This window comes from Gadus morhua, chromosome 6 (genome assembly GCF_902167405.1).
Source record: "Gadus morhua chromosome 6, gadMor3.0, whole genome shotgun sequence".
NCBI classification, from domain to species: Eukaryota; Metazoa; Chordata; class Actinopteri; order Gadiformes; family Gadidae; genus Gadus; species Gadus morhua.
Window position 1 is genome coordinate 11,873,572 of NC_044053.1, and position 17,267 is coordinate 11,890,838.

At 44.3% G+C, this 17,267-nt stretch overlaps 1 protein-coding gene across 1 annotated transcript; it reads right to left on the reverse strand.

The window, feature by feature from the left end:
- Nucleotides 1-288: 288 nt before the first annotated feature.
- Nucleotides 289-16,580, reverse strand: tmem161b (transmembrane protein 161B). Its single transcript, XM_030359012.1, has 12 exons — nt 16,332-16,580; nt 12,052-12,155; nt 11,094-11,177; nt 9,369-9,469; nt 8,221-8,377; nt 6,521-6,672; nt 6,335-6,395; nt 6,082-6,222; nt 4,973-5,086; nt 3,637-3,811; nt 3,129-3,225; nt 289-3,000 (listed from the first exon to the last, which is right to left on the reverse strand). The coding sequence occupies exons 1-12, from the start codon at nt 16,332-16,334 to the stop codon at nt 2,705-2,707; spliced, it is 1,485 nt and encodes a 494-aa protein (XP_030214872.1). The 5' UTR covers nt 16,335-16,580; the 3' UTR covers nt 289-2,704.
- Nucleotides 16,581-17,267: the final 687 nt, after the last annotated feature.

Consider the following 17,267-nt stretch of genomic DNA (forward strand, 5'->3'; position numbering starts at 1 on the left):
ATCATGCCCTAATCCTAAAACCTAAAACCAAATCATAAACTAACCTTGAAACCATAATCTTAAACCCAAAATTGTATTTACATTTTTTGTAATGTTTGGGTAGAAAATGTCCTGCAACCACATCATTATGAGAGAAAAACCCACAACTTGTCGCCCCCCAGCCTATGAATAAATCATAAATATAATTTTATAGAAGCCGACATAATAAACTTTTCGCTAAGATTCCTGATTGTCCAACCAGAGATGACAGAAACAATAATTATTCAGGGAAATCAATTCAACAAAACGCGTTGTAAAGAACTTAATTTATTAAAGACAATCTAAACCTGAAATAAATACAAAGAATAAGAAATCTGCAATTGACCATATTAATCCAACAATGAAAAATAAAACAAAAACAGCAAAAATACTCCCATCAGGTCATTGCCCGGCCAGCTGAATCAATTCTGCAAGTACGCTAGCCGCTCCTCCTTGGACGATTGAACATCCTAAAATATTATTATTTTTCCTTAAATCAGTCTTGAATAATCTTGCCATGCACTCCAACATAATATAAAATATTTCCCTGGTAAAAATCTGAAATGTATACAGGCCTCAAAATACACAACTGCAAAAAGGTCAAACATTAGAAAGTAAAAGTTAGAAAGTAATCATGAATCAAATTGTGTATTGGTTGAGCAAATCAGATGATCATGTAGTTTCGGAAAAAATATTAGGGGGGGGGGGGGGGGGAGGGTTTTCAGAGAGTTTAGGATGTGCAGTTCTCAACAAAAGAAAGAATCGAAATAGTCAAATCATTTTCAAATTTAAGAATCAAACAGAACCGATACATTCATTATGTGCATACTCCTCATCTTCAAAACATAAGACAAGAAGTCTATATAAGACTTAGTAGAAAGCTCTTTAAAATGAGGGGAATGGAGAGGATATGGCTCCGTCGGACTGTTAAATGCAATCTGTACATCATTCACCAGAAAAAAAGCAAACCAATGGAATTCATCAAGTCTTGACACGTTGACCCTTTGTGAAACAAAAAGAAAAAAAATCAGTAGGAAACCAAACGTTTTGAGTGATCAGTGCTCCACTTGGTTACCATCCGACGACAGTCTCGACAATCACATTTGACAGGCAATTGTCGACAGCAAGATACAAACATTTATAGTAGATACAAGTTGATTCTTCATGGAGGCATGTATGTCCCGATGCAAACAAGAGCCGCTGATTAAAGAGCAAGTAATAAAGAGCATCTCCGATTAAACAGAAGGCCGCAGGGTTGTGTTGTGTTGTCAAATATGAGCCGACACCAAATCCACACTGAACGGACATATGAGACTTGGCACTATTTCGCAATCAAAGGACCTTTGAAAATCAACTATATACTGCGTCGTTTGTTGTTCTAAACTGGCTCTAAAAGAGAGATGGGAGATTGAAGAAAAGAAAAGAAAAGAGAAACAGAAAGGGAGAGTGTCGATGCGCTAGCGATCTGCAGTAGTGGACACCCGCTCCTTTTGATCACAATGCCCTTTTAACGAGTACAGCAGCCCTACAGTATAGACATCTCACTTGCACCCAGACCACACAAACACACAGACATTCCTTCAACAGGGCCTGGGTGCAGTCCCCCATTTTTGCCCTGTTATTTCTGCACCAAAGGGAGCTGAAAAACTAAAAGTACCCTCGTTAGTGTGGCTCATCTGAAGCCGGAGTGAATTCAAGGGGGAAACTGAACGAAAAAAAACAAACAAACAAACAAACATCCACATCCAACAAGTTGCAATGAATAAAAAAAACTCTTGTTTCGTTGGGCAGCAAGTTGACTTTAGACATGTTATAGTTGGCTTTCAAGTTAATCCACACTCTCCCACAAGTTGAGGGTCTCTGGTGGCCACAGTGGACGGGCCCATGGTCCATGCCAGACCGACCTCCACTGGGGCACTCCACTGGCAGCTTGTCCCTCTTCAGTCGTTCTGGAAACCTCCACAGGCATCCCCAGACCTCCTCCTACCCCTTATCTCTGACCGATGTGCTGGGCCACCACACATATCGCTGTTGCTTCACTTTAAGACGGTTACATAAACAACTGTACGTACATTGGGACAGCAGTGCAAAAGTAGGTAAGGTCGAACCAGACCCCAATGTTATCCCACCTTTGAAAACAAACCAGGGTGTTTTAAATGGGCCGACAGGATTGTTTTAACCGATTTGTGCTCGTTTTGGTTAAGTGGCTGTCGGACATGTTACTTCGCCACATGATACAACACGTTGAATGATGCCTCACATCAAATGTGGTCTTCATTTATGATAAGCAAACTTTGCCAAATTCACGCCACTGTCCCAAACAACGACACGTTAATGTTTAACATTACTGTTGTCATTCATATTAATACTACTAAAACAGTTAATTAAAAGTTTGTGAATACTGGTCTTTAAATAAAAAGGTAGTCGAAGAAGTAGTAGTATACTAGTAGTAGTAGTAAAAAAAAAAAGAAAGAAAACATGACAAAAAGTTCAAAGTTCATCTGCGACGGAAGCACTGGGAGTAGGAACCGGAGGTCTTCGCGATATGACGGGGGGTGGAGGATGGGGGGGGGGGGGGGGGGATGGGGGAGGAGGGAGCATGTTTAAAAGAGCCGGCGAGTCCTCACTGGGGGAACCCGGTTCCTCCCGGGCAGTCCTGTCTCCGCAGCCCTCGGCCGCCGCCGGGCTACGCCGCCATCAGATACTGGTGGTAGAAGAGGCCGAAGAGGGAGGTGGAGAAGAGGCAGGCGGCGATCCACCACGTGAGGAACGAGAGCAGGCCCCGGAAGAGCAAGGGGCTGAAGACAGTCCGGAGACCGCCCAGGGCCACCGAGAGCTGGGCCACCGAGGCCCGGGCGCCCTCCACCACCCCGTCCGGCGCCGCCTCCGTGCTCGGCGCCGCCTCCACCACGGCGGGGTCAAAGTTCATTTCGTGGAGGCAGGGCAGGTCTTCTTGAGGGTAGACCCACCAGGAGTATCCCCCTGTTGTGTGGCGCGCGAGGCAGAAGAAGATCAACGGAAGAGGAAGAGAAGGGGATGAGTGAGGTTGTGCGATAAGCTTAAATGCACATTTAAAAAAAGAGTTGGTGAATTATAGAGTAGCCGCTCACCCAAGGTTTTTAGCAGCAACGTGGAATGTAGCAGCATCACAAGCGGCGCCACATATTGTAGTGCGATCACGCACAAATAATAAAACACTCGTGCGACCTGGAACCCAGGAAGACAAAACGAGGAGTCGATTAATGTCATTGTTCTGTACGACACCAAAATCTATTCAAAATCCAACAGATTTTCCACCGTCGAAAGCTCAAGAATCAGTTATGGTTCCACGTCGGCGCAACGCAATGACCGCGCAGACGCCTCGACGCAGTGGCGAACCTGTTTAGGTTCTGCGTCGGGTTTTAGTGAGAAGACCGATCGCAGCCCTTGCTGGATGCGTCGCCTCGACGCAAGGTTAACATTTTTGGAATGCGCACGTCAGGCCCTTTGCGTCGGATACAATGAGGGTCCGCAAGGGCATAAAGGGTCCGTAAACCCCTTTGCGCTGCGTTGACGAGGAACCATAGCCGAGCCTTAACACGGCGCCCCTTCAAGCGCTCCGACGGCAGACCCCCTCACCATCTTCTGCAGGTCGACGGCGCTGATGCGCCCCGCCTCCTTCTTCATCTGCTCCACGCCCTTCTGGGCCAGGTTGAGGTAGGCCTGCAGGTGGTGCCTCATCATGGCCAGCCGCAGCGCGCACAGCAGCAGCACGGCCCACAGACGCAGGGTGTCGTAGGTCTGCTCCGTCATGCTGCCCACACAAGAGAGCGGGTTGGTGGTGGGATCGTGGAAGCAAACATTTACTAGCGTCGGGGGCAAGGGCGGTGTCAAATTATACCTGGGTATAATTCGTTTCATTAAATCACATGACCAGAAAAAGGTATATTTAAAACTGAGTCTATTAATGGGACTAAAGCTAAAAAATGATATCCTTAAAAAATGTACTACAAGTACTAGTCGTATTCATTTCATTCCCATTATTCAAATGAACAATTCAAATAAAAGGCTTCAGCCAGAAATCGATCTAGCATCAACTGATCATGTGAATAATACTTATTTCCTGATAATAAAATACAACACGCATAAAGTGTTGCATTACAACACGTTATTGAGATTCAACAGTCCAAGTCCAAGCACGTCTTCTGGAAGACCCTCAACAAAGAATTGTACATACATGCACAACTCTGCGGTCTTTTCACTCTTCGACAGCCAAGTTCCAACTACGTCACCTCTTCCTTTTTTATCTTATCCAAAAGGATGTTGAAACCGTTGCAAGTGGTTCTCTCTTCTGCTCATTGTGATGTTGCAGTGCACCTTTCATTTTTCATATCGATGAAGTGATGTGCTTCTTCCCCTTAACATCGACCAGTACATCTCCAAGGACAGCTAGCGTGCAGTCTTTCACTGATTCAGGTTGTAGGAAGGTTTGTTGTTTTAACCAAGAAACTGTGCCACATTGAGGAAGTCTGTTGTACTCCTCTCTTGTTCCCAACATGACCGGGCTATTACATCTACCCTCTGTTGGTAATTCAGAGAGAGGCTCTGCAGTTTGATTCGACAAGCATGTAAACCCAATCGGATATGTTCCATTGAAGTTGGAGTGATTCGTGAAGCAGTGCCTTCTCAGATTGCGTTATTTTTTTACCAAGATAGCCTTGGGCAGATCTAACATATGGGCATTGGTATTGGTAATACAAAATATATATTTTGTGATTGAAAAATGTATTCTGATTCTGAGCTGGCACAAATGATGGCCTTAAATAAAATAAGGCCTGGTGTACATGATACAGAACAACGCTCAAGGAAGAGATTGCCTCGGAACGGGGAAGCAAAGGCATAACTAGCAGATGGTTTCAATATACAAGTAGTTGTTCCAGAGATGGATAACCAGAGTTGTATATTTGGGACTTACAAAGGCACACTCTCCTTCCCCAGCGTGGGGTTCATTATGTAGTCCTTGGTGATGGGCCTCACCCACAGCAGGACCATGATGAGAGGCGACAGGAAGTTGATATGAAGCAGAGTTCTAAAGGGGAGAGGGAGAGAGAGAGGGAGAGTCACACACCACGGCTTCTCAACAGCATCAAACCGACTCTGCATTAGAGGTGTGAGATGAGTGGAAATCTGACCAGTGGCCCTTTGAGCGAGCGAGTCCGGGAGCAATAAATATCTCAAATAGATTCCGGATCAAGTGTGTGGGAGTGTTGTCCCCACTTTTCCTAGCTCCCTTTGGTGAAATGCCAGTATAGCTCTCTTAAAATGTTTGGCCTTTTTTTTTTTTATCTCAATTTCAAGTTTATGGGAAAGCCAGCAGGTCTACGTAATCATCGCAATTTCTGCTAAAGAGGGCTGACAGAAAGTTAGCTGGTTGTGATGGCCTCGGCGGTAATCTGTGCGAGGGACAGGGTCTGCAGGATGTAAGCTCATGACAGTTCAGAAGGAGGTGGAGGCGGCTATTTAGGAGTGTCTGCTGTGTCCAAGTGGATTATCCGGTTGCTATAGCGCCTTGCTCGGCCCCTTCTCTCACGGTCATAGACACGGCACCCTGTGATTTCCGAAATAGAAATTTGGGGTGAACAGAGAACGAGAGAGAGCAAGAGAGAGACTCTTCAGCAGACCCGTCAGAGGGCTCTCACCCTGAACGATGCTGCACGCTGGACCCTTGGCGACAAGTGGAGAACCGCGCTGTACTTTTCATTACGTAGTGCAGAGGACATAGATAAGGCCATTGTGTGTTGTTGAGATTGTAGTAGTAGCTGTCTGACTATTGCCCGGTGTAGCCGGGGTAAATAGATGTATTCAGGGTCCAGATTAACACCTGCCACCAAGAAACGGTGGATTTGACCATTTCACAGGTAAAATATTTACAAACCACAAAATATCCTGCTTAGAAATCTTATTTTTTTGCTTAAACCCATATTTTTTTATTACAAGAGGCTAAACCTTGAGGGCCAAGGATGCAACGATGGACCGCATTGAAACAAAGATAATGCATCTTAATCTGAACACAAGGTCACTTACTGTGTTACTTTGGCTGTGGTCAAGTTGAGTGCATCGAGGTGCATTTGGGCCAATCGCAGGCCAGGGAAAGTAAGAAAGGCTCCAATCAGAGAGCAGAGCAGGGCGAGGACAAGTTTGAAGGTCAGTTTCGATATGGGACCCCTGAGGAACGAGAGGAGGACACAGCGCGGATTGTTAAGGTGCTCTGCAGGTCACGGCTCCACTCATTCAATTTGAATAAAAGACGAAGGGGATTGAAGTTCTCTGCACATACTGAGAATCCAGGCCTTGGTGTTCGAGGAACTGCAGTGCACTGTTGGAGAAGTTGGCGAAACCTAGAAAACATAAATGGATAAAATCGGCTTTTAGTTACATGCACTGAAAAACATGCACTTGAGGTTTCCAAAGGTCAAACGTGGGGATACTTGAACGTGAATAACGATAGAAAAGGCAAACATACCGTTCTCCAGGCCGAACTCTAAGTAGTTCTCGGTGACGATGAGGATGGCCATGGCTTTGACGAAGAAGAAAAAGCCGAAAGTGATGCAGAGCGAGCGCTCGCCTCCCTCCTCCAGCTTAAAGTAGTGAGCCGTCAGAGAGAAAAGGCTCTTGCTGAAGAGTGGATGAGTCAAGGAAACAAAACCGTCGGAAACACGCACAATGTGAGAAAACTGTTTTGAAAGGAGACATTATGGCTCTACACAACGCTGCATTTTAAGGCTGACCATTTTCTATAGAATGGCACATACTAGGTTTTCACAATGTCATCCCCAATTGCACTTTGGTAAACTTCACTCTCCCCCACAGTGACGTGCATGAATACTAAATCTCTCACAGCGAGCAACGTTTTTTTTTTTTAACGGAGGCCGCGACGGCTTATTATTCCCCTGCCTTCAAGATTTCCCAATGGGCAAGGGCACAAAAGGTTTGGAAAACCAACCTTTGTCTACAAGGTGACGCAACCCTGCCCTATTCTCCTTCATCATTTCAGCAGCTGCCAATGGTCAATTTAGTTATTAAAATAAAATGCAAATAAAATCGCTTTGGGAATCTGACTGTGTTCTTTTCACTGAAACCAAGCCATGCCTTTTTTATATCATATTTAGCCACTGCTCATCAGATCTCAATATTAATGGTCAATGCATCCTTATTCTCTGATCCTTGGTTCACTCCATCTTCCTCCTTTCATCCCCTTTGGGACAACCAACCAGCCCTCGTCAGTGAATATCCGGCCAAGCTCCGGCAGGAAACATCAGGCATCCGAACCACCGCATTCAGCTGGCATGGCCAAGATTGCCTCCAGGGGATGGAGGTATGGATAATGTGTATCATTTAACGGTCATTCGGCGGAACAAAATAGCAGGTGGGTTCTGACCACTGGAGCGATACAGTAGGAGCCGTCCGTTGACCACCCCATGGCCACTTTGTGTCAGGCTAATGTTTCACCCTTGCAGCAATGCGTCAAAGCCGACACAGATTTGGGTTTCCCGTGTTGGAGAAATAGATGTTAACCTTGGCCATGGAGCAGAGATGGCGATGAAGTGTGCTGAGTGCGGGGAAGCTTATAGGAGTGTTGTCAGGGAACAGGGGTCAGGCAGTCCAACTGGAACACACTCTTACCGATGAGCCTAAAGTCTCCAAAGGTACAGCTACAGAAATGTGCACATTGTTGATCCCATTTCTTTGTCGAAGCATGATAACTAGGATTTTGTGCATTTCTCCATTGTGTGTGTGTGGGCGCACAGCGCACATTTCAGCGCACATCTTGGCGCCACTTTTCGGAACAAACTATTTTCTCATGCTCCGGCTCCGTTTGCCTTTTCTTTGAAGGTGGCGACGCCAAAGTATCTGCTCAATGTATTTTTTATTTAATCTCCCGTTAGTTACGCAAAAGTGTTGTAGTGACACAAGTGACGTTAGGCATCTCTGATTATGTCTGCGTACCAGTTATGTGCACCGCTGTATATAGCCATGTCTTTATGCGTTGCCAAGGGATAAAAAAAGAGAATTAACATTTTAGAGTCAAATATTATGCAGACCGATACAAAAATAAACACAAGAAATCCGAGGAACAGCTGAATTCATTGCGAGTGGCTTTGAAGTAAAAGTGCATCTCGTATACAACTGAACAGTAATGGTAAACAACCAGCGCGAGGATACATGACGAAGGCCAGCACCAGCAGGCACCAGACCACACTGATGTTCATCTCTCCCGAGGGTTGGGCCACGCTGTAGTACAGCTCCGTGATCAGGTACACCACCGTGGCCGCCACCGTGAAGTCCACCAGCCACTGGAACTCTGGGAAATAGTGGAGCGCTGTGGAGGACGGGCACGCAACGAGCGTTAGGAAAATGCGTGCTCATGGGACTTGTAGTCTTTTGCAGAAGAATTGTGAAAGGTTGGATTAAGAGCTCACTTTGCTGGTATCGTGTTTGAGAGTTAAGTATTATGAAAAAAAAAAAAGGGTTACCTCATTTTTATTTACGGTATATATAAGCATAGGGTGGCTTTTAGGGCTGTAACGATACGCGTATCGAAACCGAAATCGCGACACTCAAAGCCACAAACCTGTCTCGCGGTGTGAGAAGGCAGAAGCGCGATATGCCCTTTCTAACTCTCCGGTCAAAATGTCAGATTGAAATTTGCTAATAATTGTCTAAATAATAGTCTGCTGACAGCGCCCCCTCCTATGCCGTAAGTATGCGACGAGATGCCCTCTCTGTGATGACCGCTCTCCGTGGCTACGGAGGATTGCATTTCTCCACAGCCGTCGAAGTCCTCATATGCGATATAAACGACATTTATCCAAAGTGTGCCAAGCGCGAAAAAAATTGCCTCTGTGATCCTGTCTCTATTGTTTTGTGTGATTTGACTGGCAGTTTGTCTGCTTATAGGTCGGAATGAAGCGGCCACCGATTATTGACAGGATGGGTACTTTATTCTACCGGACTCGTTCGCTTCTTCACTAGACACACGCGCTACCGCTCGCTCTCCTCGCTCGTCCACTCACTCGCTGACGTCACTCACACACGCGTACGCACACTGCCAATCTCGCGCACACACATATGCTACTCGTAACACTATGCCTCGTTATTGCGACGTTCATGTTAAAGACGTTCATGTTTTTCCCCCATCTATTGAAAGTTAGGCTATTAAACATGTTGCATTCTATACGGCCTGATTATGTCATTATTTAAGCCACATAGCCTAATAAGAAGCGCTAGAATTCACTTTGGAAAAAAGCATTCCTGTAAGCAGACTCAAGGTGAACGTAAAATGTCAAAAAACAAACAGCGTGGGGTCATACCTAACGTGTCCACCTCCGTGATGTACTTGGTCTCCAGCTGTAGATCTATGTCCTTGGGAATGCTGAGCGGCTTGTTGTCTATGTGACCATTGTAACCCTTCCTGGAGTGACGAAGAAAGAGCAGTGTTTGCTGTAAGGCGGATACCGCAGTGCTGTACTTATAAGACATCCTTTCACATAGTCATCGCCTCTTGATGAATGCCCCCAGATTCATGTAATCGAGGCATGAGAATTAGACCATAATTTCCTAATTCGTTCAATCACTTCTCACTTCTTTTAAAGAAACATACGCCCATTGATAACAGCCTATCATCCAATTTGAGTTTCACAATCATGTTTCTATATTTGAAACATTAAATATAATTACATCCCATTATGATGCCAAAACCTCAAAACCATCTTTACAACCAATTTGGCTGGTGGAAATTTGACCCACTTATTTCATCAACCACTCCGTCTCTTATTTTGTTCCTGGCTCCACAATGCTAAGAAACAAAGCCTGGCTCTAAAGGCTGGCCGAGCATGGACACGGCCTGGCCGAAGCCCTACTCCAGGGAAGCAGCCAGGTGCTCCTGTGAGACAAAATGGAGACGTGAAGTCCTAGGGCCTACACTCCATATCCCTGTGGCGAGGGAGCCAAACAAACCATATTGTTGATACTTTTTCTAAAAAAGGTAGGTCTCCACTATTATTGATGATAAATACTGCGGTAGCAATGAAACTCCTCCAAGCCTATGAAAGGAGGGAATGGGGGAGACAGGCTTAGCCAGCTGTTCTCTCCAGACCTGTCTGGAAGAAGAGCTTCACAGCGAAGCAGGGCTTTGTTCGTTCAGCCCCCGTGTGAGTGCTGGCTTCGGAAGACAATGCCACCGCAAAGACCGACGGGGCCAAAACGCAGCCAGGACCCATTTCATCCACGGGGCACCTGCCTGGAGGAAAATATAAAGGGGGGGCCTGGTCCCGGGGCCTCCGCACGAGGTAGTGGTCCGGCGGACAGAAAAGAGCCAGAGCCGCATGGCACGAGCTGGCCAGAGGACAGTGGTCTGTCTTTGACTGCGAGGGATTAAGGCCCATGTGGCGATACTGAGCTCAGGCTTGCCGTGCACGGCCAGAGAGAAAGGCGCCGGCTATGGAGCAGCTTTAAGTTAAAACCACAAGGGCACGGGGGGGAACTGTAAGGATTACCTTTCCTGGTGGGACTTTGATACAGATTCACCGTAACAAAAGAAAACGGCACTAGATTCATGTGTGCCAACATTGGGTCCCGAATTCCATCTGTGGCCTTGAAACATTGAAAAGGTGATTTTTATTTTGACTTGCTTTTGAATGGCTTCTCTTGTTTTAAATGGGCTTGGGCCAAGAACCAGCCATGACATTAAAAGACACAGTTAGCGACTTTCCCAAAGGCTACCACGGAGCGACCATTAAATAGCCTAACCTTGCACCAATATAATAGGACCAGTTTTCCTCGCCGATTATAAAGAAACCTATTTCTAAGCAAAAACTTGCTCCAGGTCCTGATGAAGGCAGGGAACAAAAAAACAGACTTCTCGCCTCTCACTTCAAAAAAGGACTTAAATGAGCCACAGGAGCACACATCAGCCTCATCTCCTCCCTGACAGCCTTGTGTTCTCCATCCATCTCCGACGTCTGCCTCTACTCTTTCCATTCCCTCCTGATGAAAGAGGTGCCAGCCGTACTCCACCCCCCACCCCCCCCAACTACCTTTCTTTCTTCTTCTGTCCTTTTTGTTGTTTCCCAGCTAAGCTCCTCAACTCATCTTCTGTAGGGTGCTGATACCATCGCAGACTGTAGGGGAAGGGAGAGGCGTGGCATCAGGTGGACAGGTGGCGTGAGAGGGAGGAAAGAGACAAACAGACAAGGGTTAGGACTATGACATTTTACACTGCATATTGTGCCTAGAAAAAATAACTACAATTATACATTTTTATAGTCTAACTCGTTAGAACAATTTATATTAGCTCTATTCTAGGTTTCTGATCAATAACCGTGATTATTACCATACATTGGAAATTGACTCGCATACTGTACACATCCAGGCACAAGGAAAGGGATTTCCAAAGGGGATGTGATGACTCCCATTCATGAATTTGCTTGAAGCGAGAGCTAGTTTAAAAACATCCTTTAGATCATCCCTACATACTTTTACTTGGGAAGCATCTGGCCCCGCGTGTTTCTTGTGTGTGCAACTTTGTACGCGTTTCTGTTTGTATGCATGCGTGTTTCGAGACAAGCATGCTTTTTATGTTTGTTTATTAGCAATATTGTACTGCGAAAAATTCCGTAGGGACCCTTTGAGTCTCCTGGTTTAAAGTTTTTCGAAAACTGGAAAGGGAACTAAAAAACAAATTAATTATTAAATGTGTTCCGAAAAGCTGTTTACTGAAAAACACATATGCCCCTAATTAGAGAAAATTAGACGGGGACTATATTTCCAAACGCATCCTCTGGGGTCGTTCCAATATTGGGAAACCCTTTGGTGTCTGCTGCATTTTTAATACACGCTTTTCTTTCATCCGCGTTCCTCGTTTGCCGACTTCAAAAATGAAAACCTAGTAAAACGTTCTCCATTGTTCCAAGGATCCTTTTGAAAATGAAAAAGGGCGCGTTGCTTGGAAAACAACAGAGAGAATCATGAAAAGGAAGAAGAAATCCACATTACCTGCCACTGCAGAGTAGCCACCTTGCGAAGGAGTAATGAGGTATGATTTTCTGAATGACACTGGCCATTATCATAGTAACCACCAGCTGCACGCCAATCACCCCCTGAGGAATGCCGTCACAGGGAGGAGGTAGGGGGGGGCGGGTGGAGAGAGAAGAGGATGGAGATGATGGTTATAATCATTCAACTGAGAGGAAACATAACATGTACACATCACACACACACACACCACACATCACACACACACACACACACACACACACACACACACACACACACACACACACACACACGCGTCATACACCGGGGGCTATACAGAAGATCTTTAATGCCCTCTGTACAAACGTCTCAATGTCATTGAGGAGCTTGGGTTAACCAGTTGTTGTCTTTCTGCAAGCATCCAGTCATTAAGGAACAGCCAACCTCAAAAACAACTAGGCCTCTGAAGTGCTGTGATGTGACACCATAATGACCAAGTGCTGACTTTCCTCCCCCCCCCCCCCTTCAACGTAAGGAAGGGGCGCCCAACAATTGAAACGTATATCCAAACCTAGATGCCACCTGTCTAATCATTTGGCACAACAAATTACGGGTAAAATCTCTTGTCCAGTTAGGACGGCAGAATATAGGCGGGCAGTGCAATTGGTTTGCTATTCCAAAGGTGGAAATGACATGGAGCGTAACATTAATACAAATCTGAATGAAGCTTGTGTCATTAAGGCTGAAAGCAAACAATAATTTGCCTGACTTTAGCCACTGGATAAAATGAAAGGTTGTCATACAACCAGGCTAGATCAAGATGACATTTCCAATGGATAGAAAATGAAAAAGACCTTTACATTTGTTGATTGTTTTGATCCAAACTTTTTGAAAATAATACTCTCCTAATATTGTGTGAATATATGCGTTGTGCCAAAATAGTTTCAATGTCACTGCAATGAGCTCAGGCAAGCATGACGTCCTGAATATCCCCCGGGTATGCCCTGATTCAGACGTAGAGGTTTGTCTGACTTTGAACCAGGTGGACTGCACCCGTCCCCGAGTATACCTTCTATTCAGAATAATCTAATCTAATCTAACCTGAACACACTGCATATTACTTATTTCAGAGTAGATCCATATTCATACTGATATGGACATGGTCAAACATACTGTAAACTAGGAACTGGGAATACAACCGATGCATGCTTATTACACTCAGATGAGCCTTCAGTCCTATGGCATGCATTAGGCCTATGTGAACTTCACCAAGACTTGAATAAAGCGATCATCAAAATACAGATGACAAGACAGGAAACCTGAACAAACCTTGCTTTTCACTTAACTTCATTAAGGTGTTATTATGAACACGAATATGTAGGCATCACACTATGTCCTTCTACATCACACCTCTCAAACAAAGACTGATTCAATTTGTAAAGTACATAAAATGAAGCATGCGAAGAAGATTGCATTTCATGTGACTTCAACAATACCATTCAAACAAATGTTTGATTGCGTTTGCAGATGCATCATAAATCTTACTAAGTGGCTTTGAAAAGTAAGCCCAGAGCTCCTGTCCACATAATTTGCGGCTCAAGTGCTTATCAATAGGTTGTGAAATGATCTCCCTCAAACTCACCACCACGTCATTCCACACTCAAAATCACTGCAGCCAGCATATCTGCAATACGTCAGCCTGTCAAATTCCCAAACAGTTGAAGCAGCCAGCACTTCTGTGATAGGTAGCTTAAGGTTTAGCCAGGCGAGGGAGCTCAACAGAAACCAGGTGCAATGAGATCAATATTCACTTCAGTTCACATGGATTGAATTATTCCTACCATGCTGCTCCTTTATCTCCTCTCTATAGGGCAGATTCAGAGTGTAAGCTGGCACGTGATACAATCAATAAGAATCACTGATATCAGGGCTGGCACACACATAAGTGACTACTGTTAATGAGCGAAAGGGAGGACCCTCAAGGCTGCTAGTTTAGAGATGATGATTGACAGAATCCTCATTGTCTATTGGTTAAATAGAAAATACATCCCTTAACATATTGCACATGTATTGATGGTTCTGCAATACCAATACCCGTTAGGGTTGGACGGATACAACAACCTTAGGATAAAGCTAAAGTATACACCTTATGTAGCCAACATAACCTGTCTACATTTCTTATTTTTTAGACATAATACTTGGTAAAAGAGTATATAGGTCAATAGCCACGTGTTTCCAGTTTGCCGAGACTTGACCATTCTCTACGGGAGACTAGTGAGGACCTCTGGCCTGAAGGAAATTAAACCAGCATGCCTCCTTATCTTGCCCAGTTCATTTGACCCCCTGTACGCAAAGATCAATTCAACACTGTGTGTGTGTGTGTGTGTGTGTGTGTGTGTGTGTGTGTGTGTGTGTGTGTGTGTGTGTGTGTGTGTGTGTGTGTGTGTGTGTGTGTGTGTGTGTGTGATCAGGGCTGCTGTGATACCCGCTGCCACTCAAGACGTCAATAACCTATCTGACATTTTACCCATGAAAATCACTGGAGGGGTGGGGAATCCCCATGGCAAATTTGGCCAAAGTCATGTGCCATTTTGCATGTTGGAACTTGATGCAATAAGTTTTTTATAAGACATTTTGTGTCATCATAAGTAACTGTGATATATTTATATTCGGTTCTAAGCAGTAAATGTAAAAGTACAAATATTAATATTACTGATCCATTCTATAATAAATATTTTATATAAACAATATATTATATTATATACAAGCCCTTTTTTTAAAACCTTGAACTTCAGTTGTGCGGATACTTAAGGTTGTTGTACTGACGATAAGGGGGGCTTTCTGTTTAGTTTGGCCGTTAGTTTGGGACTTCATTTCATTGAGATAACGTAAGCATGACGACAAATGCTTTGGTGTGTTAGCATGAGGAGCTTGAAGACCGCGCCAAAGATGACTGTTGAAAACTTACAAACTTCCAGTGCTTTACTACAGGTTGAGGCACCACTATGAACAACTGGAGCCTACAGTGCAGTCTAAACATGAAAAAGCCTAAACATAACTATCTTCTCAGATATCTGGCAGCTCCAACAGAGGCAATGTTTTGGAAATAAACTAAGGTATGTTTACCATGCAACAAGCTTTGTGGATCTTTCCTAGAAGAGATGGTCCAGTGATGAATAATAGCCCAATAATAGTAATTTGTTGTGTGTATATAACACTAGTCTACTCATTTATGAGGTTTATTCTCATATTAATGTCATCACAGACCTAATTCATAGTTAAGGTCAGTCCAAGAACCAATGTATAATATAAAAGGCATATGTAATGACACAGGTATGAAAAGAAACATTCATTTATTTTCATACCTGGGATAATGTGTTATAAGGAATGTATGACATCTCAACATAAGGAATAATATGTTTATAGTCACACTGAATTATGTCACTCACCTTAAGAAACTTATTTTAAAAGGGTTCTCGATTTTAGTAAACTTGCCCACTATTTGATGTATATGTTATCCTCACAGACTTGTTGAATGTATAAGCCTACCTTCAAAGAACAGTAAGCCAGATTTCAGTTCAAGCGCTTTACCATAGTAATGGATTCAGTTATATTTCATAAGTGCATATCATATTATCTCAGAACTGATACCAGCATAACACAAAGACACATAGTAACTTAGTGACCACCTGTACTGTATATTGTCCTCAAACATGTTGATCTCTGCCCCTGAACCATGAATGAAAGAGCACATTTACACACACTGTCTGCAACATGACTGATCCAGAACATTTAGAAACTTCTCCAGAGTCTCGGAGGACATCCCGAGGTCAACCTGAGCAGGCCAGGTGAGATTGGGAGAGAGACGTGCTGGCGACACCTTCCTTTTTAGTATCACCACAGAACGGTAGTCCTTGTCATCAATTACGCCGCAAGCGAACACAGCAGACACACACATTGCAAAGAGTATTTGTAGTGGAGTGTGGTAACCCCATACCTGTCATGCCAATGGACATAACAACATCACATGCCATAGACGCTAATTCACGTTAAAGGGTTCACATGAAGTGCAATCGATGCTAGCAAGCTACATGTGCTAGCAGGTTGCTAATACCATTAAGATTAGCATCTTACATAGTATCCCAGTGCAAACACACACACACATTCAGAAAGGAAATGCATGTGGCTCTACAACGGCTAAACATTTGCTATGAATGCATATAGACCGCTGACACGGAACACTTGCGATTACACCGTTAGCAATGTAAATGTTAGCGGTAGCTCGGTGCTGTCACACTCACCATGTTGATGCAGCGGTGCTGAAACAGGCTGCCCGACAACTGTCACACTGAGCACCCCTTGTCGGAAATCGAGCGGCTCGGAGCACATAAGACCTCTTTTGCAATGGTGGGGCGAAAAGTGATTGTGTATGTCCTCTAGCAAAGCATCACCTTACTGTAATGAGGTTGAGCATCGCCAACAATCACTTGATTCTACCTCTCTTCCACTGTATTTTCAACTGCAGTAGAGGTCATGCTAAGACTGTGATATTCAGGCGCCCGAGGATATGCCTGTTCGTTGGCGGTTAATAATGTGTGTTTTGTTTACTTCTTTGGCGTATGAAGTTTAAATATGTAAATAAGGAGTCGACTAAAATATTTTACGTAAAGCAGTGTACACACGTTTTTTCTGAATATTTTTTAGATATGTCCGAATTAGTTGTTTTGCACAGGCATAGCGGAGAACACCTTAAATAGACGCAAGGACCGCACAAACCGGAAAATGGCATAGTCACACATGACAGTTCTGCACCTGCATCTGTGGAGGATGCTGAAGAAGGGCTTTATGTTTACCGTTGCAAAGCAACTTTTCTTTTTTATAATAACCCTAGATTGATTGAGTTGGTTAAACATGTATAAATACATTCATACATTTATGTGTGTGTGTGTGTGTGTGTGTGTGTGTGTGTGTGTGTGTGTGTGTGTGTGTGTGTGTGTGTGTGTGTGTGTGTGTGTGTGTGTGTGTGTGTGTGTGTGTGTGTCAGTGTGCACCACCTGATATCAGATCCCCAAACCCCGTTCAGGGTTACGCTGATGATGTTGAGGTGTCCTCCAGAGATGAGAGTGTCATACATAACATGCTGGTCAGAACAGATGAATTTCTTCACTGGTCAAAGCTGGAGGTGAAGCACACCAAGTGTGCAGCTCTTTATGAGCGACGCAGTGGTGGCAACCACT